The sequence below is a fragment of the Penicillium griseofulvum genome, assembly GCF_001561935.1.
Source record: "Penicillium griseofulvum strain PG3 chromosome Unknown contig_79, whole genome shotgun sequence".
Taxonomy (NCBI): domain Eukaryota; kingdom Fungi; phylum Ascomycota; class Eurotiomycetes; order Eurotiales; family Aspergillaceae; genus Penicillium; species Penicillium griseofulvum.
This window is the reverse complement of record NW_024467420.1, coordinates 894220-919349: the sequence shown is the minus strand read 5'-3', so window position 1 is coordinate 919349 and position 25130 is coordinate 894220. Positions and strand designations below refer to the sequence as shown.

Below are 25130 nucleotides of genomic sequence, written 5' to 3'. Positions count from 1 at the left end.
GGGTTTATTTTCGGCTTGTATAGAAATGATTTTAATATGTACCGATGACCGCGATGACCGCTGGTTTTATCAATGAATGCCAACCCTACATGTCCCGTACGTGTCCTTGTCTTGAAACCCGCCCCTGATCCAGAACCACAAAGTAATCCGCATCCTTGACAGCTTCTATGCGATGCGCAATCGTAATCACAGTAGACTGCTGTAACTCCTCCCGGATAATCTGCTGGATCTCGAGAGAAGTCTCATGATCAACGGAAGCAGTCGCCTCATCAAGAATGACAATTGCGCTTCGACGAAGAACAGCCCGTGTCAGAGCGATAAGTTGCCGTTGGCCCTGGCTAAGGTTCCTTCCTCCGGCCTCAATATGTGTTCCAAGATGCCATCCGTGCCGAGTACACAAACGCTCCAGAATCTCGGTACACAGCTCATCGGAATATTCTTGTGTTGGATCCAGATTGAGTCTGATGCTACCAGGGAAGAGGACAGGATCCTGCGCTACGAATGTGACTCGAGTGCGCAATGCTTGCGTGCTGACGTCGGCGATATTGATGCCATCGATAAGAATGCGGCCAGATTCTGGTCTAATGACGCTCAGAAGAGACATTGCCAGTGTAGACTTGCCGCTTCCAGTACGACCGATAATCGCTGTAGTGGATCCCCCGGGGATGCGAAGAGAGACGTTTTTAAGCGAGGGATCAAGATGTGGAGCGTAACGAAGAGTTGCATCTTCGAAGATAACGTCGCTACCATAGGCTGGCCATGCGGCTGGGGGAGCGATGGTACCGGGGGTTTCTTCTTCGATATGGAGTAGCTCGTCAACTCGCTCCACCGAAACGAAGTCCATTTGAAGTTGGCCGTACTGCTTGCACAATGCATGCGTGGAATCGACAAAGTTGTTGGCAGCAATAAGCACAAATGCTACCAGTCCTGGTGTGATGTTGGTGTATAACGCCAGAGCTGTTAGACAAAATGTTGACAACGCGGACAGGCTCTCGAACCGGTACATTAACCAGCTTTGGAGTGACCAGTAGAAATGGTCCATTCCCTGAAACTTGTCAACCACGGATATGACCCGGTTCTGGAACTGTGACTCAGCATGGAAAGCCCGGACGGTGCTTAGACCGTGCAATAGCTCGCCGAAGTTGGACAACAAAGGACTCAGGGACACCATCTCGAGTCGTCGTAGGCTCTGAGATGTGGGAAGGAAGCGAAGGAATACCAGGACAAATGCGACCGTGAGACCTAGGGAGAACAGCAAAAATACCGGCGTAGCGGTGGCGATTACCAGGACAGAAGAGATCCAAGTGATAGCCTGGAACGCAATCACCTGGAATTGCTCACTAATGTTGCCATCCACGACTCCAATATCAGACGTGAGACGGTTCATCAAACGTCCGAGGGGGATTGTATCTTAAGAGCGATTGGTTAGCTTTGTCCTGGTGGGTTAAACGATAGAACTTACCCAGGTATCGGAAGGTCGCATGGCTGACTCGGACCAAGACCCGTCGAAACAAGGACTGCCCAGCATAATAGACGATGACTAGCATCAGAAGCTGGGCTATAAGGAGTGTGGCCGCTTGGAAAGAGATGACGGCGAAAAATGTCCATAGCCAAGGGCGTACATCCTCACGGGGAGGCGGCAGTTGGTCTATAGGGTTCTGGGGCGTAAAGTATGTGTCCATGCTCAGGGTTGAGACTAACCAGGGGCCTTGCGATGACTTCGTACTCAAGTTTGATAGATCCCCTCGAAGAACAGTTGTCTGCTCATAGGCTTCACCCCACCCTTTGAGAAACCATGATTGCCCGACAGCCATCAGTCGGTAAATTGCCAGAATGAGGACAAGGGTAAGCCACCATCGGTACTTTCCGGCCCTGATATAATTCCAGTAGACTCGAGCCTTAACACCCCCGTCTGCTCGATGCTCTTCCTCGATGAACTTATCAGGTACGGCAGCTGTCTCCTCCTGGGGGGTTGTTTCCGCTTCTGTTTCGCCTTCATGCTCGATAAATGGCAGGGAGGACTCGGTGACGTCAAGCTTGATGGTATCCTTGTCGTAAACAGACGCATGTTTTTCACAAATATTGATAATTTGATCCGCAATTTGACGTACTAACGTAGTTCGATGCGTCACTAGAACAACAGTTCGATCTTTCATCAGAGGCCCAGAGAAGCATTTGCGGACTATGAATTCCGCGGTATTGTGGTCTAGTGCAGACAAGGGGTCATCCAAAAGGAGAACCCGTGATGCGCTATAGACAGCCCTTGCCAGAGCTACTCGCGCTTTTTGTCCACCTGATAAACCAATGCCATTTTCACCCACGAACGATAAATCGCCATGTTTAAATTGAGCAAGATCTGGAAGCAAGGCGCAGGCTTCTAGTGTCCGTTTGTAGCGCTGGTCATGATATGGAGCGGAGAATAAAATGTTATCACGAATATTCATGCTTTGCAGCCATGGTGTTTGGGCACAATACCCCACCATTTCGTTTGGAATATGCACTGAACCCTCAAGTCTATCGAGTTCTCCTAAAAGAGCTTGCAGAAACGCGGTTTTTCCAGCACCGACCTTGCCGGTAACAACAGTCAGTCCTTTGGGGATGGTGACATCGATATCAACAAGGACGGGTAAGACCTTTCCTGGCCATGCGAATGAACAAGATTGCATCGATGGCGGTGTATCGTTCGCCAATGGTTCAGAAGGCACATTCTCCTTGTCTGGTTCGGACATGAAGTCCTCGATACGACCAAGGGCAATGAAGGCATTGATAAGCGATGTGATAAGACCAGGAATATCCCGAAGACGGGTCTCTAGCATGGAAAACAATTGTAATGCGGGAAAGATGATGTCAATCCGCAGTTCATGTCCTGCCAAAAGGGTATATGCGTACAACGCAACCACTGGAAACACGCCACTAGCGAACGCGTTGATAAAGCGAATCAAGATACTCCACAGACTGGTCACAATCCGAATATTCAACTCATGTTGTCGGGCCTCCATTACCTGCTGAAGCCAATGATTCTGCCACCCATACCACCGCAGGTGGCGGATTGCTTCCACAAATTGCGAAGTTATTTGGAGCCGAGTATCCGTTGCCACGCGTCTGACTCTCTCCCAGCGGAGGAGAGCTCTGGTTACCAGTGCATTCACGGCCTGTGCAACCAGAACGGCGAATATTCCCAGGAAACAAGATGGACCGAAAAGTGTCCAGACAAGGAAGGTGGCGATAATGAGTCCTATCGGTTTGTCAATCAACGAGTCGATCTCCCAGAATCTCTGTGCAACTTCATAAACATCTCCGCGCAAGAGATTGAAGATTTTGCCAAGTGATGCAGCCTCTTTGGCATGTTTCTGTGGTGCCTTCTTGCTGCGAGAAACGATACGGTGCCAGAAACCTTCTGCGGTTTTAGTTGCGGGTTCGCAGCTATCTTCAAATGCGGCCCCATCATTTCCGCCATTTGTTTCCTCATCGGATGGTCCTGGGTTGCCCTCAATCAACAGTCCAGAGATGTTCTTGCGTGAAAGGGCTTTTTCATAGACCATCATGATCATTTCACCTCTCGACCGTTCGTAAGATCGTCTCCCGTACCACAAAAGTAATACTTGAGACTGTGCGGCGACAAGTCGAAGAGCGAAGGCCATGAATGCATAGGTCAAAGGTACGCGTTTTGGTCGGGACGGATCTTTCATGGCCTGCAATAGTTGCTGCAATAAAACGGGAGTAGAAAAGTCTGGGAGCATTGTAAGCAACTTAAAACAAAAGAGATAATCCGAGCTCCCATACCGCATATCATTTGAACAAGCGAGATGGTAGAGATGATAAAAACATCAATTCCATTTGCTCTCAACAGTCGACTAAGGACAGAACCACGAAGTCGGCGAAACTTTTCATGTAGCCGGCTGTGTTGAAAGTCAAAGCCAAGTAGCCAAACATCTTGCTCATGGAGTTGTCTTTTGCACCCAGTTGAGATAAGCGGTGCCATCCATGACACCGTGAGGAACTGCCAAAGCCTCAGATTATCTTCCGGTGTGCGAAAGTCATTGGATGGTTGTTGACCAACAGCACTGATGTCTATTGATGGTAACGAAGGTTCGCGGAATGGCATTAAGAGAATTGTTGCACAGGCCGCTGCTGCTGCCGCTGCGGCAATGTAGTGGGCAACAACTTTGAATTTCAGGAATACATCTGGGTGGGTCGCCAAAGAAAGTTCAATTGCAAATGCTAAGAAATAATATGCGAGCATCGAGATGGAACATGATCTAGGCCGCTTGACTGCGACTAGAACACATGCTGTAGCCTAAGGAAGGATATCAGCAAGCGATACTCTCAGAGACGAAGGCAACCGACCCATGAGAGAACAAGCACAAAAGCCGAAGCGTCAATTTTCGGAGGAACAAATTGTATTGTCTCGGCTAAAAGCCCAGTAACCGAAAATGTAAGTAAAGAGGCAATCCATCGCAATGATTGCTTGGGCTGATCTAGCGGGAGCTCTTGGGTATCATGTTGCTCGGAAACAAAAGGAATAGTCCACTTGGGGCGCCATCGCTGACAGAAGTATCCAAATGTATGGCTAAATGCAATAAGCAATACAACTATTGCTGGGATACATGCTAGGTAGGACAATGCACAAGGTGATAGCCACGCATTATGCGAGTCCTGTATTAGTCAGCCGGTGCAAGCCAAAGCAAGGGGCCCATAATTCATACCCAGAGGTAGTCACACTGGGATCTTGGTGCTCCCTGGACCAGCGGGATTTGATTCATACTTGGTCCGAAGAGCAGTGCCAGCTCTTCGCGGCCGCCTTGAGGTGACATCCCTTTGTGCAGCAACGTGGGGCTGGATCAATATTCATCCGCTTGGCCCGTGCCATCTATACAGGCAGTTCAGTATGTAGGAATTGGTGTTTGGTTTCCATTTGGAATATCATAGGAATTGAGAAGCCTTGTACCTATTTTAAGATTCTCCCGATTAGACTTTTTGTTGCTGAGGAAAACGGGATATTGACTCGTTCAGCCCCTACGGCTTCAGCAGCCGTGCGGATCATCAGGCGGGATCATCCGCCGCGGGGCCGCCCATTCAACGCTAGATGGACACTGCGTCGCCAACTTATAGGCAACTACATTTAGGTAAAAGGCTGCTAGGTTAAAAAAGTAAAAGGATAATAAATCCAATACCTCTGGGACATAGTACCGGTCTCATGAAGTGAGGTAGACTGCTTATTCTGAGTAGGAACAAATGCGAAATGAAGACAACTACATAGCCCGCCTGAGAACCCGTGTTTTACTTTGTAATAATACAATAATCCCATGGATCTCCTGCATTGAAGAGCCGTCCACGGCAAATCGCTCGATATTGTTTATCGTGTTCTTCTGCAGATTATCAATATCAGGTACCAAGTGCGCCAAAGCCGGACAAACAGAGCCTAGGGTCAGGAGAAGAATAGAAGAGAACATCCTAAATAATCAAGTATGAGTTGAGTTCGAGGACGAGGCATATTGTGGACATACGTATGAATAATGATCTCCGCGCAAAATGATGGGCCCATCAGTCTCCGCGCTGAGGCATCCAGATACGCCCGGCAATTGGCTATACTGGACTCACACTGTTTGAGTACCATGGGTGGAACATCATTTTCAGGTAATGAGTCAATTGCACATAGAAGAAATGGTCTGGTTATGATATCCTTGGCGGAGTGAAAGCGATGGAGCATATTCACTTGAAGGCCAGTACAGCGAGATGGATCGCTAACGTCTGGTTTAATTGTACGCGGTAGCAAGTCAAACCAATTTTCCAGCTGACGGTCAAGCTCTTGGGAGACGTTCAGGATTGTAGAGAGTGACTGGAAGTCATACGATGGGCTGTCGCTTGAAGCTGGCTGTAGACCAAGGCTGCGCCTCGTCCAGTCACTACCGTACATGGTGTGATGTACTCTATTGAGCAGACGACGGACGGAAAGTTCGGCAAGGAAGACGTGCGTTTCTTGGGCGTCGTGGTTTTCGAAGGCTGGGAAAGGCGTCAGATCAATCACATGTTCGATACCACTTCGTGGTAAATGGTGTTCAGCTATCAGATCACTGTCATAGAAATTAGTACAAATATGACTTGGCTAGATGGAACCAAGAAACAAACCATTCAGTGTCGAATGCTGCCCACGATAGTAGAATAATGCTGGACTTTAGCTCATGATTATCTGGCGAAGCTTGGCTTCTGCCTCAAGCAGTGACTTGGTCAGTATGATGAAATCAAATAGAACTGATAGGATAACTAACCTGCTATTCAAATATTGGATACTGGTAGAAGCCATGTGGATCAGTTTCCATGATTGCAGGGGGCGTAGAAGAAACCCAAAATATTTCGAAATGAGTATCAAACTCTGGGGAAGAGTGATCGTGGGACAAAATGACAGTAGATATTCGTTCATCAATATCTGCAATGCAGGTGAAATGAAATCGGCCCCAGGCACCCAGTATGGTGAGCTGGACTTTGTTGGGTCAACTTGCTCGAGAGCTGCAGATCCCAATGCAAGAACTGCAAGGCATAGTGCAGAGTCACAGTCGACGCTCAGACCGGCTCTAACATGGTGATCGTATAGTCCCAAAAATTGGTCTCTGTCGAGGATTGGCATCTCGATGTGGACATGTTTGAAATATGCCTCCACCAGTGGATAGGTGCTTGCTTCGTCTAGAATTGGCAGCTGGCTCGCTGTAATTGTACCTGGGACAAAGGATAGCTGGTGGGGCATATGTCTTTTCGATTCCGCACGTATAAACAGGTCCGGTGGAAACTCCCCGAAAAGCGTCTTTACTTTGTTCATATGCAGCATATATTCGGTTGTTGTTGTATGGCCAATGGGGATACTCATGGGTGGGATGTCATGTTCAGGTGGTATGAAAGAAGACGAGTTCGTACTGATAAGCTGGGAGATATCTGCTGGGTTGGGTCTCGACGGGGTCGAAATCAACATGGTGGATGGATGAGGAAAACCCACCCTTTCATGCTCAGATGATGATGGGAATGTGTATCTACCACTTCTTGTTTCGCCAGTTTGTGGTGTTTGAGGAAGCCTTGGGTGACTCCATAGAAAGGTCTCAATTGCATCAAGACGGCGAAAGAACTCCGAGGAGGAAGTCTCTCCTCGAGACCTGTCAGTAATTAGCAATGTGACCAAACCATTGAGTATGGTTGGTCTCTCACTTCGATGAATCAACTTCATTATAAACACAATCGACACCTGAATCCTCACAGAGACCGCAGGAAGGTATCGCGCCATTGCAACGGCGTTTCCTATTTGTCCATCAGCATAGGGGCATATAATTATGGCAGTGGGGTAGACCTACCGCCTCCGACAATAATTGCATGCCAAAGAAGCACGTTTACGGCTGCTTTCCATGGGTAAAATTATATTTCAACAATCAATGCTACCTAGATGGACCGTGTTGATACTGACCTCGGGATGTTGATACAAGGCGGGAAACTCCGCCAGGACCCGCTTTTGTCCCGCATTAGTCATCAACACGCCCGCTCGCCCAGGGTCCTTTAGAGCTTACGATGTACAACATATGGAGTAGATGAAAGATTTAACCAACTCATCGGCCCCTCCAAGTTCGATTTTTTGATTTCATCTCTTTGACTCATTTGGAGAAGATCTCGCTATGGGCTGCATATCTCCATTGACACTTTGTACTACGGAGTACAAGCAATCTCTTCTCCCGGTAAAACATACACCGAGGCCATTTACCACCATTGTTTGGTTTTGTTTTTGAGGTGGTACATGTCGTATGGCTAGGTAGACACACAACTAGAGGATATGTCCTTTAAAGTCATCGCGTCAAATTGCATTTATATGTGAAGCCATACACATGGCCGCGTTCGGCAATAAAAATGTGTCGGGCCGATCATCTTTCGGGAAACTGTCGGGTTCCACCTTAGTTCCCCGGACCGCTTTCAGAGTTTTTTTTGGGCTTGGCCGGGGGTTACCCGATTCATTTTAATCTTTGAAACATATGAAAATTATTTGTCATTTTTCAATTTAGGGTGGAAAGTCTTGACTAAGTCGTCTGGAAAGTCAATATGTTTGACGAAAAGTACGCCGTGGACGGCAAGGTCGATGGACCCCTCGAAAAAGACTTGGAGAAAAAATTGGACGCGAAGCAATTGGAGCCCTTTGGAAATGAGGAGACTGCGGAGATCAAGTATCGGACTATGAAATGGTGGTAAGTTATTATTTCGGATTAAAGATTGTGCATTCGATCATGGACATAGCTAATCATCCTTAAACAGGCACTGTGGCATGCGTGAGTAGCTAACTCGGAGATATCATGCACATGGAAAGCTTTGTCACCTAACATCGATTCCAGTCATGATTGCAGAAAATGTCTCTGTTGGAATTCTGTCTTTGCCATCCGCAGTGGCTACCCTTGGAATGGTTCCGTATGTATTTTCTTTTGACGATTTCAAGGCCTCATGACTAACACCGTTGAACAGCGCTGCTATCATGATTCTGTTTGTCTCTGCTCTCTCATGGTATACTGGCTATGTCATTGGCCAATTTAAACTTCGTCACCCCGAGGTTCACAGCATGGGAGATGCCGGCGAGATCTTGATGGGTCCTTTCGGCCGTGAATTGCTGGGAATTGGCCAGCTGCTACTATTGATCTTCCTCATGGCAAGCAACATCTTGATGTTCAACATCCTGATGAATGTGCTAACCAATCACGGTACCTGCACGTTGGTGTTTGGTGTCGTTGGACTGATCATCTGCTTTTTGGGCGCTTTGCCTCGTACTATGGACAAGGTCTACTGGATGTCCGTCATTTGTGAGTACCATCCTCATAATTTGCAGTCATTACACTGCTCACCCCAGAGGGCAACTGAACTAACGAGATACAAAGCATTCTTGAGTGTCTTTATCGCGACAGTGTTGACTATGATCACCGTGGGAGTCGAGAGTAAAGGACATATCAAGAATGAAGCCTTCAGAGAGGTCGGCTTCCGCGACGGCTTTTTGGCGGTAACAAACATCATTTTCGCTTACCGTACGTGGAACGCCAAATGATGCTGGTCATCAAAACTTGACAAAGTAAATCGAGCTAATCCAATGACCGATCTTATAGTCGCCCACGTTGCGTACTTCGGCTTCATTTCCGAGACAGAAGACCCACGCACATTCAACAAGTCACTTGCTATGCTTCAAATCGTCGATACCGTCCTGTACCTTGTTAGTGCACTGCTCATCTATCATTACGTGGGACCGGAAACAGCCACCAGCCCCGGCATCAAATCGCCTGCCATTCTCTCTTTGAGCCCATTGATGAGCAAGATCGCCTGGGGTATTTCAATTCCAACAGTAAGTTTCTCCTTTAGCCCGCCTGTCTCCTGGGTCCACCTTGCTGATGAAATATAGACCATTCTCTCTGGAGTTGTCCTGGGTCATGTCGCGTGTAAATACATCTACGTGCGTATGTTCCGTGGATCCGACAAGATGCACAGCCGAAGCTTCCTGTCGATTGGCTCCTGGGTCGCTATCTGTCTCGCAGTCTGGGTTGTTGCCTGGATCGTGGCAGAGTCCATTCCCGTATTCAATGATCTGCTTAGTCTGATTGTAAGTCCTTCGTCAAATCTTATCTGACTGAGAACGTTCGCTGATACAGAAATTACAGAGTGCGGTATTTGGAAGTTGGTTCAGCTGTAAGATTGACCCCCTTCCCATTGTTGAATTTCCCAAGATCTAAACCTTGGAACAAATGCTAATTTCTTCTTAGTTGGACTCCCCGCGATCTTCTGGTTCTATATGAACAAGGGTCGTTACTTCCAGAACTGGAAGAAGACCGTTTTGACGATTACCAATGTTCTGGTCTTAGCGATTTCCTTTGCTATTGTAAGTATTCTCCTACGTGATTTTGTTTCTAGTGGCTAATCCTTTCCAGTGTGGATTGGGCTTATGGGTGTCAGGAGTCGCTATTCACGAAGACTCCACTACCAAAAGTTGGTCTTGCGACAATACTGCGTGATTGCAGCGTAATGACCCTCGGAGGAACACCCTTCTGTAAAAAAAAGACATAGATTCACTGTTTAGATTGTTTGGCTGCATACTCAAGCTTCTCTTATAGACCATAGAATTTTAGCATCAATTTTATGATTCATTTCACACTTTTTCCTTTGCACCATAACGCACAGTGAATCTACTGCCGAAAATAGCTACTATATAATACCAGGACCCTGGACCCAGTTTAAGCTTGTTCACCTGGGCAACCTTAACCTTTTTACTAAAATCTTAGTCATGCCAATATCACCCCGGGGGCCAGGGCTGGCCCCGGGGGGGCCCCGGGCCGAGCCGAGCATGTGTAAGATTGTACTTCACGATACATGTACTAAACATATGTTGTATATGGATAGCGTTGATTGATAGCTACAATTGTGAAAAACCCTGCGAATAAGTGGCATGTACTATATCACGAGAAATTGTAGAACGGGAATCATGACATCGCCATCTCAGAATATATATTCAAGCTAAAAGACACAAGCAATGTCACTACAAATAATAGCGGAAGTTTTGGTTCTCCCAGTCGGTTTCATCCTGATCGAGTGCACGATCGAGAGCAACAACCTCCTCAGTTTCAAAGTCCTGGCGAGATTCAGGCTCTATCTTCACATTCTGCCTGTGGTCGCGTTGTCGGTTTTGGAACTGGGATAGCTGACGCAAAGCAAGAATGGCGACAAAGGCAATAGCCAGTGAGACCATAATTCCCATCCAGGCACTCTACTTATTGTCAGTTTATCTTCATCGAACATGAAGTTAAGTAGGAGCACTCACCCCGTAGTCTGGCATTTCATCGGAGAAGAAGAGGAAAGGACCAGTGATATTACCAGCACAATTTCCAATGAACATCACTGCAGTCACCGTCGTCCTCTTAGTATATCCGGCCACGTTAGACGCAATAATACTCAGGATAATAGGAATTCCGGCGGAATATGCAGGGAAAAGCCACATTCCAGCCAACCGAGCAATTTTCTTGCTGGGATCAATTTGAGAGACCATAAGAGAGCCAGCCAAACTGATCAGCTGTAAAGCAGCAGCAGTAAGGCAGCGCGATTTGCGGAATTTTGTAACGATTATCGTGGCGAGAACGACCCAAATGAGAGTAAACACCGAGGTAGGTAACCCAACGAGGAGAGTGTTGAATGTTGAGTATCCAAACCCGGCGATAACAATACTTCCAAACTGCAGAAATGTATAAGACAATTAGTAAGGCTTGGTGTAATGCGGTCCGCTTATTCTTACGCTTGTGAGACCTCCATTGGGGATGCTGGACGCCATGGAGTACACGAAAATGAGCCAAGTTTTCGGGTCCATAAATGCTTCGATACATTGACTTTTTGACCATTTGTGCGAAACTGCAGTGTGTGACTCGCGCTGGGCACGTTGGTGAATGAACTCTGATTCCTCTTTAGAAAGGAAACGGGCGTTGCGAGGGCCATCTGGTAGGTAAATATAGAACACAATTCCATATGCAAAGGTGAAGATTCCGAATATGATGAATATCCACTATGTGTTATTAGCTTGGGGAGAGGGAAGAATGTATATATGGGATGCTTAGGGGATGATAGGCAACGTACCCTCCATGGTTCAACTGAGTTGTTGATATGGCCAATACCATAGGTTAACAATCCACCAAAAATGGACGAAACACTGTTTCCTGCAAACCAGATTCCATGTCTAGAGGCATGCTCAGACCGTTTATACCAAACACCAGTGAGCAGGGACAGACCAGGACTAATTGTACTTTCGAAGACCCCAAGTAAGACACGAAGGGATATGAGACCGCCAAAGTTAGACGTGGCACCATGGCACGCTAGGACCACGGCCCATATAATGCTAGATAGTCCATTGTGAGCTTTGAATATGGGATCTAGGAGAGAGAAGTAGTCCCATACAAGGAAATAGAGAGAAATTTTGCGATTGGGAACTTGACGAAGCATAAAGATACCGGGTATGATGCCACCAAGAAACCAAAGTAGAATGCACTAGAGGCCCATGAATACTGGTCACCAACTAATTTCTGTTTTCTCGCTGTCAGTGGGTATCTTTTGCGAGCTGCAAGATATATATACCAATGATTGCTGAATTCCAAAAATTGCAGTGTATCCTAGCGCAGTCTTGTCGAGAAATTGAAGCATATAGGCAGTGAACATGACTGGAAGAATGCTAAAAGAATGCATATCTGTCAAGCACTGTCCAGATAGTAATGGACAACATTTCATACTGCCAGTCAATTTTGCGCATCAACGCTTTCTCATCGTGAGAATCAAAAATCTCAGTCGCATGGGCTTTGGGTATATCCTTCTCCTCTCCTATCTCCGTGTCTGGTTTGTGATCTTCCATTTTGCTTTCCAAATGAACTTGAAATTGTGTGAAAGGAGTAGAATGGCTGTGCAAATTTAATGTATCTCCTAGGATATCGAGGGAGATGCATATTTATTGAGCAAACATTATATATTTACCACGGACCCATATTTGATGTTGGCATCCAAATAATCTATCAAGTCTAGGTGATGGAATTATCATATCTGTGTGTGAAGATAAGGCGTCAGAAGGCGCCATTGCCCCAGCCAGTGACGATGATATCTACTGGGCTTCTGGTTGGCTGGGAAATTAATCTAATAAATCCTGTCAGACCTGGAGATAGTGGGTCTAACTATTCCATCTGAAGTTACTTCGTACTTTGGGAAGAATACGAACGGTGTCCACGTATTAACTAGTATAGGTGGCAACCCTGGGGTAAATGTGCCAGCTGAGCCATTTTTATTTATCACATATTCACCACTGCCTTTCTTTCTGAAATTAGTTGAGCACCTTGTTTTGCGCAATAATTATTCCAAGACCGTTTCTCCTGAGGATAAATGTCTGTGGGGTGTTATCGTGTAGCCAAGGCAAAATGCAATCAACGCCATCAAGACTGCTCGCGATACTAGATAGTGTTGATCATACATCTAGCCATAGCTCTGAAAGTATAAATACAGCTCTTTAGGCATAACTCTTGATCTAAGTGCATAAGTCTGAGCCTAAAAACATAACTAAGCAGCGTTATAGACGCTAGGTGTCAAACCCCCATTTCTAGAGAATATCGATGCCTTGATGTCTCATTTTGGTCTAGTTCTTGACAGCTCCTCATACTGGTTTATCAAAGGTTGGTACATCAAAAAGTGGTTTGTACAAAGCCTTTTTCGTCCCTTTTCTTACCGTCAACCCACAATACTGGTATATATAAACAGAATAATACCTGAGGAGGCCACTAAAGAGACTACTAAAAAGACTACTAAAAAGACTACTAAAAAGACTACTAAAAAGACTACTAAAAAGACATCATAAGGCCGCTTATACGGCCGACTGTTCTCGTAATAGTAATTCAAGTATCTTAATTATTCTGCTGGTCTTATTTCGGAATATGAGGCATCAGGGCATCACTATTGCCTAGAAATGGGGGGTTGACCCCTGGCGTATATATCGCTGCGTGCATAAATTTAGCTTTGAAAGAATACATAGCCCTGGCTTATCAAGATTGGAGGTCCAAACCCCGGGAGAACTAGGTCTGAAAGAGGAAATATTACTCTGTGTCTCACTTACCTCTCGCTATCAACAGTTGATTGCTGGATTATGATTAACCGAACGTTCTAATCACGCCATCCACGTGTTTGATCTATTTACCCTTCGAGGTGCATTAGACCCACATCCATAGCATATAAAACGCTATACTTCAGGTACTTATAGTATTGGTATTCGTTATCAACCTCGTCACTGTCCCTTTCATCATGTCATGGGAATCAATTGCCGCTACAAAGCGCCAGGCACTCAAAGATTCAATCCCAGCCGAATGGGTGATTCCTATCGCCATCTTTCCCCCTGAAGACCAGTTAGATGTGACCACTTTTCCTCGGGAATCCGGATTTTTTACTGAACGCGAACTGGAGATCACCTCTACTTCCGCTCTAACCATTCTATCTCATCTATCTTCGGGGTCATGGACATCAGAGGAGGTGACCAAGGCGTTCTGTAAGACTGCAGCGGTAGCTCAACAATTGGTAGTTCTTCCCCCAAAATACAATTTGAAGAATGCCTAATTTTGACCCAGACAAACTGTTTGTCGGAAATCTTCTTTGACAAAGCCATCATCCGGGCTAAAGAGCTCGATCTCTATTTCCGACAAACTGGAAAGACAAAGGGTCCCTTTCATGGCCTGCCCATCTCTCTCAAAGATAACTTCAACGTTATTGGCTATGATTCCACTATTGGTTTTACCTCCCTGGTGAACAAACCTGCTACCTACAATAGCATGGTTGTCGATCTCCTCCTTGAAGCTGGCGCAGTGCTCTACTGCAAGACAAATGTGCCAACCGCCATGATGATCTCAGAGTCTGTGAATAATCTTTTCGGGCGCACGGTCAACCCACAGAATCGCAATCTCACTACTGGAGGCTCATCTGGTGGAGAATCTGCGTTGATTGCTTTTGGTGGCAGTAGACTTGGCGTCGGCAGTGATATCGGTATGTATCACCATCGAAAAGCTATCACAGAGAACGTTACTAATTGTCCTTCTAGGTGGCTCCCTCCGTATGCCAGCCGCCTGCACCGGCACTTTTACGATCCGTGCCTCCGCCGGGCGTTTCCCCAACTTCCGCTCACGCGCCTGTCTGGAAGGCCAGGAATCCGTTGTTGGAGTCAGCGGTCCGATAGCAAAAACTCTAGAAGAAATCGTTTACTGGTCCAGCACCATCATCGGCCTACAGCCCTGGATACGCGACCCGAAATGCCTCCCCATCCCCTGGCGGGCTGTGGAACCGAAGAAGTCTCTCAAGATTGGTGTCCTCTGGGACGACGGATTCGTTTCCCCAACGCCTCCTGTTGCTCGTGCACTCAAAGAGACTGTCAATAAGTTAAAGGCAGCTGGCCACGAAATTGTAAACTGGCCGTCGACCGAGCACATGGAGATGCTTATCATACTTGGGCGCTTGTTTCTCGCAGATGGAGGAAAGTCTGTACGGGATCTGCTTGAGCCAACAGGGGAGCCTTTCCGTCCAGAAATGAAACCCTACGAGGATGCAAAAGAAATAAGCGTGTATGATCTGTGGCAGATTCATGCTCGCCGCAATGCCCTATGCAAAGCTTACCTGGATCGGTGGAATGAGACTGGCATTGATGCTCTTCTAGGTAAGGCAACCCGCTTCAGCGATACAGCTTTCTTTGTTAATCGGTTTGCGTAGGCCCTACGACTCCATACAGCAGCGCCGAGAACGGGAAATTTGCTTACGCTGGGTATACATGTGTCTTCAACCTGCTCGATTATCCAGCCGTTTCGTTCCCTTGTGGTGTAAAGGCAGATAAGGCTATTGACACGGCATATCCCAATCATAAGGCATTGAGTGATATGGACGCGAAGATTCAAAAAGATTGTCAGTGGCCCTTACTTAAAAGACTTAACGTGTTTAAATATTAACAGAACCAGACTCTGCCCAGTCCGTACATGGCATGTCGGTTAGTTTACAACTGGTTGGCCGCAGACTTGAAGAGGAGAAGTTGTTGTCGATTACAGAGGTCATTCTGAAGACTATCGCTCCGTGAGTAGGACGCTAGCCGCTGTGTGTCGTTCACGAGAGTTCCCACATGCGGAATCACTGAAGTACGTAATCGTGCGCGGTCCTACTCGAGTTCCCTTGCACCTGGACGAGCACGACTAAGCGGGAAGCGCCCTTTTTAAGGAACTACCCTCCGTTGAAACGAATTGCTGATGAGGCCAGAAGTTCACCGTCAATACTGGCTTCCTTGGCCAATTCCGGCAGTCCAAGTAGCTTAGAAATAGAAAGTGGGATGGATGGCTTGTAACTTAACGCAATGATTATTTTTGTGAGGATCAACTTGATTCTTCATATAGAAAATCCAGAATCCCTCAGACTATAGTCGAATACCAGTGTACTTGGCGATCTCCATAATCTTCGGATCAGCCCACTCCGACATCTTAACTTCTCCGCTCAGGTTAATGGAGAATCCCCAACTCCCCCGCTTTGGCGGAAGTCTCCCACCTCGCACCCGCTCCCCATCTGCACGTACTTCTTGAAATCTTTTGACCGTGCTTCAGATTTGCCTAGATCGTCGAGGTCCCTCCCTTTTCTATAATTAAACTCCAGATACCCCAAGTACTCCAAATGGGTTCCACTTGTTACTCTTCGCCCGGTGTGAACTGTCTTACCGTATCCTGAGAATTCAACTTGTTGCATTAATATCTAGCTAAAAACCAATTTGTCTTGAGACCCATACAGAATCAATATGCCTACCGACATCTCAACAGAAGCAGGCGAGGACCAGCGAGCCTCGCTGACCTCCCGAGTCATTCCTATCATGACCCTGTCGGAGGGAACAAATCCCCTCACTCGCCCCCTCGATCCATTACCCTTTGCATCCGCACGCACACGAGCTGAAGCACGATTTCAAGTCCACGGTAAAGCTATAGTCACCGGTGGAGCAGGAGCACTAGGCCTAGTCTCTGCACAGGCTTTACTAGAGCACGGTCTTTCCTTGCTGTGTATCATGGATCTCCCCAGTACCTTGGAGACATCAGAAGAACAAATCCAATCTCTAGTATCGAAATTTCCCTCTGCCAATATAACCAAAATTCCTTTGGACGTGACCTCAATGGAGTCAATCGAAGCCGCATTTGAGCAGGCAAACAAGATAATGGGAGGCATCGATATCCTCTGCTGCTTTGCTGGAATCCCCGGCTGCCAACCATCCCTCACGGTAACACCTGACCAGTTCAATAGTGTCATAGACGTCAACCTGAGCGGATCTTTTTTCTGCGCCCAGGCAGCAGCAAAGCGCATGGAATCCTCAGGTAAAGGCGGGTGTATTTTGTTCACTGCGTCGATGTCTGCCCATTATACCAACTTCCCGCAGCCGCAGGCTGCTTACAATGCGAGCAAGGCTGGGGTTGCACATCTGACTCGCAATCTGGCCGCCGAGTGGGCTGTTCATGGGATTCGAGTGAATAGTATTAGTCCCGGGTATATGGATACCATTCTTAATGCTGGGGATGGTTTAGCGGAAATTAGGAAGATTTGGGATTCTCGTTGTCCGATGGGCCGGATGGGGGATCCTGAGGAGATTACTGGAGCTGTTGTTCTTCTGTGTAGTCGGCGTGCAGGACGGTATATCACTGGTGCTGATATTGTTATTGATGGAGGGACGTTGACTCTGTGACAGTTTCAGGAAAGTAGTATTATAAAGGCCTGTTCATTTTACCTCTTAAATACAAAAGAGACGACATAACAGCTTCTCTGCATCTTTGAAGCACACCCTCTTCACCGACAAATGTAACCTCCATCAACCCGCAGATCCGCGCCAGTAGTGTAACTACTAGCATCACTAGCAAAGTAAACATAAGCCGCCTTCAACTCCTTAGGATCACTTTGGCGACCCATAGGAATCATATCATTCCAACTCTTCTGAATCTCCTCGGGCACAAAGTCCCCCAACCCGGTGTTGACATATCCAGGCGAAATACTATTAACACGAGCAAAGTCCCTCCACTCATTAGCCAATGAGCGAGCCATATGAATGCACCCAGCCTTAGCAACATTGTACGAAGTTTGCTCCTGCGGGTAATTGGCAATATGTCCCGAAATAGAAGCAGTGATCACAAAGCTTCCCTTTCCACGCTCCTTGAAATGCGGGCCAACAGCCTTAGCACAGTAGAAGACGGAGTTGAGATCCGCTTGCATAATATTCTCCCACGCCTCAACCGAGCCATCGAGAACACCGGCGTCGGCGGTACGGCCCGCGTTCGCGATGAACGAGTCGATCCTGCCGAAGTCGGCGATCACGTTTGCGACTAGCTCTTGCACATCGTTCCATTTTGATGTGTCGCATTTATATGCTTTGGCTTGGACGCCATACTCCTCCTGTAGGGCTTTGGCATTTGCTTCGGCCCCCTCGCGTCGTGTGAAGTATGTGATTGCAATGTTGCCGCCCATTTCAGCACAGCCGCGGGCTGCTTCGAGGCCGATTCCTCGGGGGCCAGAGGCACCGGTCACGACAACGACCTTGTCTTTGAGACTGAATAGGTCTTTTAGGGAGCTGGATTGGGGGACTTCGATAGGCATGGTGGGTGAGAGTATCAAGTGTCTTGAAGAAGTGTATAAAAGGGAAGATGGAATGATTTGAGGATTGTTGCTGTGGAGGACTGAGGAGTCGTAGAGGGCTATTTGTAGTCTTTATACCTTCTAATTTACTTGAGACTCGGGCCCAACTTTCCCACTGTGCAATTGTGCAATTCGCCAGTTCTAGTCTCCTTCACGATGTTGTCCCCACTCGGCGGCACACTCGGCGGCACAATCCCGCCAGGATTCCTGTGGGCACTTTGGAGTATAATATCTCTCAAATTATTCATTTCGGTAGATAACAACGATTAGAAAATAGCAAATGCATTAGGTGGGCTAGCAACGCCACCAATAACCTAGACTTTGAATCAGCACAGTCTCAACACAATAATCAAGGAAAGCCAACCTTCAAAGGCATACTGGACAGGAAAAAGCTATAACGTCCACTAGCCTTACAATGCTCTGACAACTTCTCCAAATCAAACATCTCCCCAATAGGAGTTCCCCAACCCGCCAGCACCCACTCATGCAAATTGAAATTCGGATCCGCATGGGCACCTCTAATAGGCGCACGCTCAAAACTCGGCGCATCACCAGCGACAGCAGAGAACTGATGATCCCATAACCACCGCACCATACTCTCGGTCGCCTCGACGCCGCTAAAATCCGGCGATGACCGTAGCGCCAGATCCTTTTGCTGCTGATTGTCCAGCTTGTTATATGCGGCCGTGAATCCGCTGCGGATGAAAAGAATGTCACCCTTTTGGAAATTGAGGTTGTGGTCTTTCACCACTTGTTTCAGGTTCTCGACGGTGATTGCCTCAGATTTGAGGGCAGAGATGGTGAGTGAGTTTGTGGTAGCCCATTCTGCGTAGTCGAGGAGGACGCCACGGCCTGTTATTCCACCATGTTCACATATGGCTAGATAATGAGTTGTGGTTAGCGCTATATTGATCGTTTATATTAGAGCTGGCTCATACAGTGAATTCCAATGATATCTGATGTCTCTATCTCTTCAGTGGTATGTCCGTTATAGAACTGTCGAGACTTCTGGTTTGCTAGAACCACGAACCAATCAGTAATAATCTCAAACCTATGCCATAGACACTTCGTCACATACCGTAGTGTCTAAATCCATCCCATTGGGTAGACCCCTGGCTATTGAATGTCAGGATGTCATCATAAACACAATTTGGATTCCGAAGAATAATCTCCTGCTTAAATGGATGGCGATTGAAGCTAGGATGTGAAGGCATGCTCAGCGGCCAGTCAAGCGAGATTCGCACGCCAGTTTGAATTTCTTTCGCGGCTTGGACGATTCGCTCGGGAGTGAGCAGGTTCAATGTCCCAAGTTGGTCATCTTTTCCAAATCGACCCCAGGCATTTCCTCGTGGACCTGTTGGGTCTAGTGGAAGGGAATCGAAGGAGATTATTTCGTTTGCTTTTGTCATGGTATTTGGTTGAGAATAAGACGAGGCCTTGGTGTATCGGGAGGTCTTTATATGCCTTTTTCCCGGGTATCCGACCCCTCGTCTATGAGACCCGGATTCATATCCGAGCAATGCAATTTCCCTTGGCTTTTCTCGACTGTGCGTACATATATCATATTAGACTATTAAGGTTACTTTCGGACTTAATACATACAATAGTGCCTTTGTTACGACAGGTTTTAACTACCATCGCGCCAACCAGGCTTTTGCTAGGCAGAAAATGAGTGATAAAGTAATACCACACCTATGGCCGAGGCCCCGGGGTGCGAAGGCATAGTACTTTACTTACTATGTACTAAGCCTACGTTATAGTAATTCAGGTATTTTAATTTTCTGCCAGCTTTAATTCAGGCATTATATGGTATTTTAAGGCACCAATACAATTACATACCACATCCGACCCCTGGCCGCTATACACCTGCGTAATCTCTCGTTGTTTGCAGACTGAGCAGCTTGTTTGTCAAGCTTGTTTGCAGGGTATGAATTCCTTCTCTTAAATAATGATTCCTCTTCCTCTTCCTCCCCTCACCAGTAGTCACAACACTACTGAAAAGACATCACAAGGCCGCTTATTTGGCCAACTATTCTTGTGAGAATCAAAGGGGAAGTTAGGGATATCGAGGAATCATGCAGGTCCCTATATAGGCCCAAGGGCCATCACCAAAAGGTGATGATTGTGGACTCCTCTCCGCTATCCTCTCATGGTACCTGGAGGTCGTCCTCAATACTGCACTGATCCGCACCCGGGTCATGCACTCTGGCCTAAACGAGGAGCAGCGCGTAAACCTGGTACGGGATTTCAATAATCCCGCCAGCGGGATCAAAGTTCTTATAATTACCTACAATATTGGGTCTGTGTGTCTCAACCTTCATGAGGCCTGTGTCCTCGTGATTTTGTCCACTCCCGGCCGCAGCTGGGACAACGAGGCTCAAGCCTTCGGGCGCTGTCTAAGGGTAAGCTACACTTCCTCGGAATATTTCTCTGAATGACTGGAGACTTCATCACTAGTACTTGCAGAAAAGGCTAGTCTCCAGCTAGCGATTAATGCGCGGGACCCTGCCATTGAATCACTGCTCTTAAAGCTTCTTCGGAAGCTACAGGTCGAGCTTGATGAGTTCCGAAAGTCTGATAGGGCACGGGACCTCATGAAGGAGAAGGTTGCCATAGACAGAGAGTATGAGGAAGAACTAGATCGCTTTCTCGCCCTGAAGGATCTCCAAAAACGCGTCGCGTGAATTAGGAGTTAGACACTCTTCGAAAAAAAAATAGGGTGACGCCGATATAGAGACTGGGGATAGCGATGATGAAGACGATGGCGATGATGGTGGGAAGTTAAGTGATGGAGATGACCTGAACGTCTTTGCTTAGGGCTAGTTGGTCCTTTTTCTGATGTCTCTTGGTGGCTCATGTCTTTCTGATACTATTTCTTAGCGTTTTCTTTGTAGGGTGCCCTCTTTTGGGCACGCTTCCTTTATACTTATCTTGATATAAGTAATGTGATTCTTGTTATTTTAATTAGTTTTGTGTAGTATACGCCTTCTAAATAGCCCTTGATGGGGGTAGAATAATAATTATGAAGGGGTATGGTGATTAGACTGAGCTTTGTTAAGGCTCTTAATGAGCGTCCTCTTCCGATTCTTGCTCTACGGATGCGACTGATCTAGTCTTAGCCTCTGATTTGTAGTTATTCGCTTCTAAATCCTACTTATTAGTGTCTAGTAGGCCTTACGTAGGCGCTTTTGTAATGGTTTCCTTCCATTTCTTGTATGTGGTTATATGTGTTTTTATAAAAGACCAGGAGTAAAGTGGTAGTTGAGCCTGACAGAAGCTAAGATATTTTCTGGATCATCTAGTGTTCTTATAGATTGTCTCTCTCTTAGGTTATAAGCATATCGCTATTGAAGCCTTTATAGCCCCTCTTTCCTCCTATGGTGGATCAGGGGCCTTATAGTCTGTCTTAAACACGGATCCGGGCAATAACGAGACTGGATTTGCTAGTCCAGTGCGAATATAAGCCGGAGATATTGGACAAAAATGATGTGTTCTAGAAGAGTACGATCCTCTAGATAGCTGTGCACAGAAGGATTTGTTGGATGAAATTGCCTTACGATGAGAAAAAGGATTTCGAGCCTTAAATATGTGTGATTTATTCTGAAATATGTACTATGCCCGTCCTCCGGAGATTCAACCCTTGTCTTGACTTTGAGTATAGGCTCGGGTGGAGATGGACATTGTTGAAATCAGCGCTGTGCTCTAGAAGGTGAAGTACGCAATAGTAGCAGCGTACGTAGCCAAATTGTCGGCAACTGTCGCCAATGCAGTACCATCCTTTACAATCATATAACTTGTCCCAACAGTGTTGAGTCCATATACCACCAGTCCACTCGTACTGCCCTCTACGCTGAAAATCATGCTTTGACAATTTTCCGGAAGGGGGAATGTGGAGCAGGTCGTGCTGTAGTTGTTGAAGAAGCTGTATAGTCCAGCCCCGTAGATAATCACATCCTTGGTATTGAGAATCCGAAGGCCAAGAGAGTTGCAGTTTCCGCCGAGACAGCTACTATAGTTAGGGTCATTGAGAGCCAAGTTGGAGGGGTATGGGCTGTTGGCTGCATCGGGATTTGGCTGATAGTATCTGCGTGGTATTGGTTAGGACAGGAGATGCAAGGGAAGCATCATGTATAGGATCACTTACGGGGTTTCTGTCTGTACAAAGCCTGCCACGATCGAACTTGCGCCTGAGAACTGATACTGATACAGCGAGTGATGTTCTGATCCCGTTCCGTATCTTGCGCTAGTGTTAGTTATGAGAGACCATGGTGGGGTTTCTCTATCACTTACAGCCAGACATTCTTTCCTTCTACCAAGAGACCACGACCAGTATACACTGATATCCGTTCGTCGGTTGGGCTTTCGAGATCATGATCGGCGGTCCAAAGCCAAACATTCTCCAGGTAAACACCACTAGCGGCTTTGGTAATGTGCATGGACATGTAGCCAACCTGACAGGCCACAGAGACAGCTGCGCTCGTCGGGCACTGGGCAACCTGCTGCTGAGATCCTTGGAAGCCTCCAATTCGAGTGTGAACATCCCACATTCCAGAACCTGATGTCGCCGCCAAGTTCCACTCAACGAGTACAGCGCCTGGGGTGGAGCCTGAGGTGCTCACTATCATGTCGGACCATTCAACAGACCCAGATTCTCCAGGTTTGCCAATTCGGACCACAGGGACGGGATTGGTGATACTCGACCATACACTTCCAGTTGCCATGATGACAGAGTATGCCTCGCCGACAATCCGAGAGCCCGGCGGGATGTAAAGAGTGTTGGTGACTTTGTAGGTTCCTTGATCGAAGAATAGGATTTTACCTGCAGATGCGGCAGAAGTCAATGCAGATTGAATGGCTGTCGTGTCGTCGGTTGAACCATCTCCCTTGGCTCCCACGCTTCTGATGCTGACAAACGAAGCTACTGGTGATTGCGCATACTGAGGCTTGGACTTGGTGAAGTACCTGTTCGATCCACTAGCAAGCAAAGCGCTAGGGCGTGTCGGTGCAGTGAAGGGGCCCTGGAAGTTAGCCGGCCCGTTTGGAGTATACTTGTGGCCTTGTCCCCACGCGCTAATGGTCGTGGAACCCCCAGCAAGGACAGTACCGCTGACGCCTTTGACAGCAACTGGGACGTTGTTCAGATTTATGTTCTCCAAGATGAGACTTCCAGTTGATAGATCTGCGGGCTGCCACGCGGTTTCGACAAAGTTCTGACAGTTCTTGATGGTGCTGTCAAGGATGTTGACTGAGCCGACGAGCTGTTTCCCAGCACCACCATTGCTGATCGAAACAGCAGTTGTGCAGTCAGAAATCAATAAATTTTGATATGTCCACCCCCAGTCCCAGATCTGAGAAATTGCGGTCACTGCATTCGAAATAACGATGTTGCGCATTGTGAATTGCTGGTTGCCAACATTGGCACCGTAAAGACCACCAGTAATCGTCACATCGGTCATCCAGCCGCCAGATCCTAGTATTGCATTATTATAAATCCAAAACAAAATTCATGCACCAACGTACCATTCTCAATGAAGATACCCTGGTGTTGCGTTCCAGCACCAGAACTCATAGCAATGACAACATTCTGTATACTGGAGGCTTGACCAGTCGGCCAATGAATACCAGTCGCAGCAGTACCAGCAGGGATTCCAGTCAAGTCCAATTTCAAATTTCGGATCTGTCTGAAAAACACATTCGTCGATATCCAGCCCTGGTTTCCATCGCTCTGGTATTGGTCGCCGTCAATCAGGCCAAGTCCGACAAAACCTGCGGTTGCTTTTATAACTGGCATTGCATTCGGGTTGCCAATCAGCTGGGTGAAATAGTAATCAATGATCGATGTTGAAATCAAGTATGTTCCAGATGGAAAGTAAACTATCGCAGGAGTCGTGGTGGAGGTTTTTCTGCCTGCTGGGCCAAAACGACCACCGGCGCTTATGGCCGCATTAATGGCGGCCGTATCGTCGGTCACACCATCACCTATAATTACTTAACTAACTTTCAAAAAGGTGATAGTAATTCTTGAATGCACACCTTTAGCTCCGTAGTCTTTCACGTTTCGGAAGACTTTGTAGCCGGGAGGGTTCGGGTTGAAGGCTGCGACTCCTTGATGGGCGATGTCTGCTAGCCAATACGGAGTATCTGCTGCTGATGCTGCTGCAACGCTATGTTCGATGCTCTCAGCGGCCTTGGTTCTGAAGCCTGTGGCAGCCGTGGCGACTTTCGTTGCAGCGCCGAAGGACATATACTCCTCAAAGGGAAGCAAGGCCGAACTGACTATATCATCCACAGCAGGGATCTCTAGTAGTTGTGCATTGGCACAAGCTACTAAATAAAGATACTTAATCACAGAAGAATAATGCATCTTGACCTTAAATCACCGAGGTAGGTCAGCAAGACGGGTGCTTGCGAGTGGCTTGAGGAACGCGGGCAAGAGCCGGGGAAGCATAGTTTATATAGAGCCAGCTGGGAGATTTTGACAATAGACCCGACCGGATAATGTAGCCATGCGCATGATAGAAAAGGGATGCAGCCAATGACACTGCATATTGAGTTAGAAGCAAAACAAATCAGGGAATCCCACCTCGAAATACCACACGAGACGGGGAAATATATGGCGAGTGACTGTAGACCAGGGGTATCCATTGGCTATTTATTTTTGGGGAAAGTCCATAGTTCCATTTTCTTGTCACGCCGTATTTTCTTATGATATGAAAGTAGTGGAAATGAATTACCTAGGTGGAAATGAGAATAAGAGATGTTGCTGATCTTTCCCCACAAGAGATGAAGTCTCCTGCCCCTATCTGCATATCAGCCAATAACTAATGGATACCTCGCACATCACATTGTGCAGAAAACCTAGCCTCGAAAGCCTAAACTGCTAGTTTGCCATAGGCGTTTTCCGATAGGAATGGAATGTGACTAGTTGAGTATTTTAACAG

The 25130-nt window shown here is 47.0% G+C and overlaps 7 protein-coding genes across 7 annotated transcripts; 3 read left to right on the top strand and 4 right to left on the bottom strand.

Moving 5' to 3' along the window:
• Positions 1-85: 85 nt before the first annotated feature.
• Positions 86-3793, bottom strand: PGRI_002870 (uncharacterized protein; the record flags this gene model as incomplete). The annotated part of the gene is made up of 3 exons (XM_040788000.1): positions 86-1410; positions 1463-3730; positions 3784-3793. 3 exons carry the CDS (start codon positions 3791-3793, stop codon positions 86-88), a joined length of 3603 nt encoding a protein of 1200 aa, XP_040651772.1.
• A 4277-nt stretch (positions 3794-8070) lies between these two features.
• Positions 8071-10010, top strand: PGRI_002860 (Amino acid transporter, transmembrane; the record flags this gene model as incomplete). Its single annotated transcript, XM_040787999.1, has 10 exons — positions 8071-8213; positions 8281-8294; positions 8358-8430; positions 8485-8816; positions 8892-9035; positions 9114-9346; positions 9404-9601; positions 9660-9687; positions 9762-9877; positions 9927-10010. The coding sequence occupies 10 exons, from the start codon at positions 8071-8073 to the stop codon at positions 10008-10010; spliced, it is 1365 nt and encodes a 454-aa protein (XP_040651771.1).
• Positions 10011-10531: 521 nt separating this feature from the next.
• On the bottom strand, positions 10532-12382 carry PGRI_002850 (Major facilitator superfamily domain, general substrate transporter; the record flags this gene model as incomplete). Its single annotated transcript, XM_040787998.1, has 5 exons — positions 10532-10759; positions 10814-11221; positions 11282-11545; positions 11617-11875; positions 12264-12382. 5 exons carry the CDS (start codon positions 12380-12382, stop codon positions 10532-10534), a joined length of 1278 nt encoding a protein of 425 aa, XP_040651770.1.
• Positions 12383-16318: 3936 nt separating this feature from the next.
• PGRI_002840 (oxidoreductase, short chain dehydrogenase/reductase family) lies at positions 16319-17248 on the top strand (the record flags this gene model as incomplete). The annotated part of the gene is made up of 1 exon (XM_040787997.1): positions 16319-17248. The coding sequence occupies one exon, from the start codon at positions 16319-16321 to the stop codon at positions 17246-17248; it is 930 nt and encodes a 309-aa protein (XP_040651769.1).
• A 101-nt stretch (positions 17249-17349) lies between these two features.
• On the bottom strand, positions 17350-19598 carry PGRI_002830 (putative cyclase; the record flags this gene model as incomplete). The annotated part of the gene is made up of 4 exons (XM_040787996.1): positions 17350-18248; positions 18604-19068; positions 19128-19205; positions 19268-19598. The coding sequence occupies 4 exons, from the start codon at positions 19596-19598 to the stop codon at positions 17350-17352; spliced, it is 1773 nt and encodes a 590-aa protein (XP_040651768.1).
• Positions 19599-20387: 789 nt separating this feature from the next.
• Positions 20388-20873, top strand: PGRI_002820 (helicase C-terminal domain-containing protein; the record flags this gene model as incomplete). Its single annotated transcript, XM_040787995.1, has 2 exons — positions 20388-20591; positions 20661-20873. The coding sequence occupies 2 exons, from the start codon at positions 20388-20390 to the stop codon at positions 20871-20873; spliced, it is 417 nt and encodes a 138-aa protein (XP_040651767.1).
• A 1018-nt stretch (positions 20874-21891) lies between these two features.
• PGRI_002810 (glycoside hydrolase family 55 protein) lies at positions 21892-24433 on the bottom strand (the record flags this gene model as incomplete). Its single annotated transcript, XM_040787994.1, has 5 exons — positions 21892-22273; positions 22334-22426; positions 22480-23659; positions 23710-24168; positions 24223-24433. The coding sequence occupies 5 exons, from the start codon at positions 24431-24433 to the stop codon at positions 21892-21894; spliced, it is 2325 nt and encodes a 774-aa protein (XP_040651766.1).
• Positions 24434-25130: the final 697 nt, after the last annotated feature.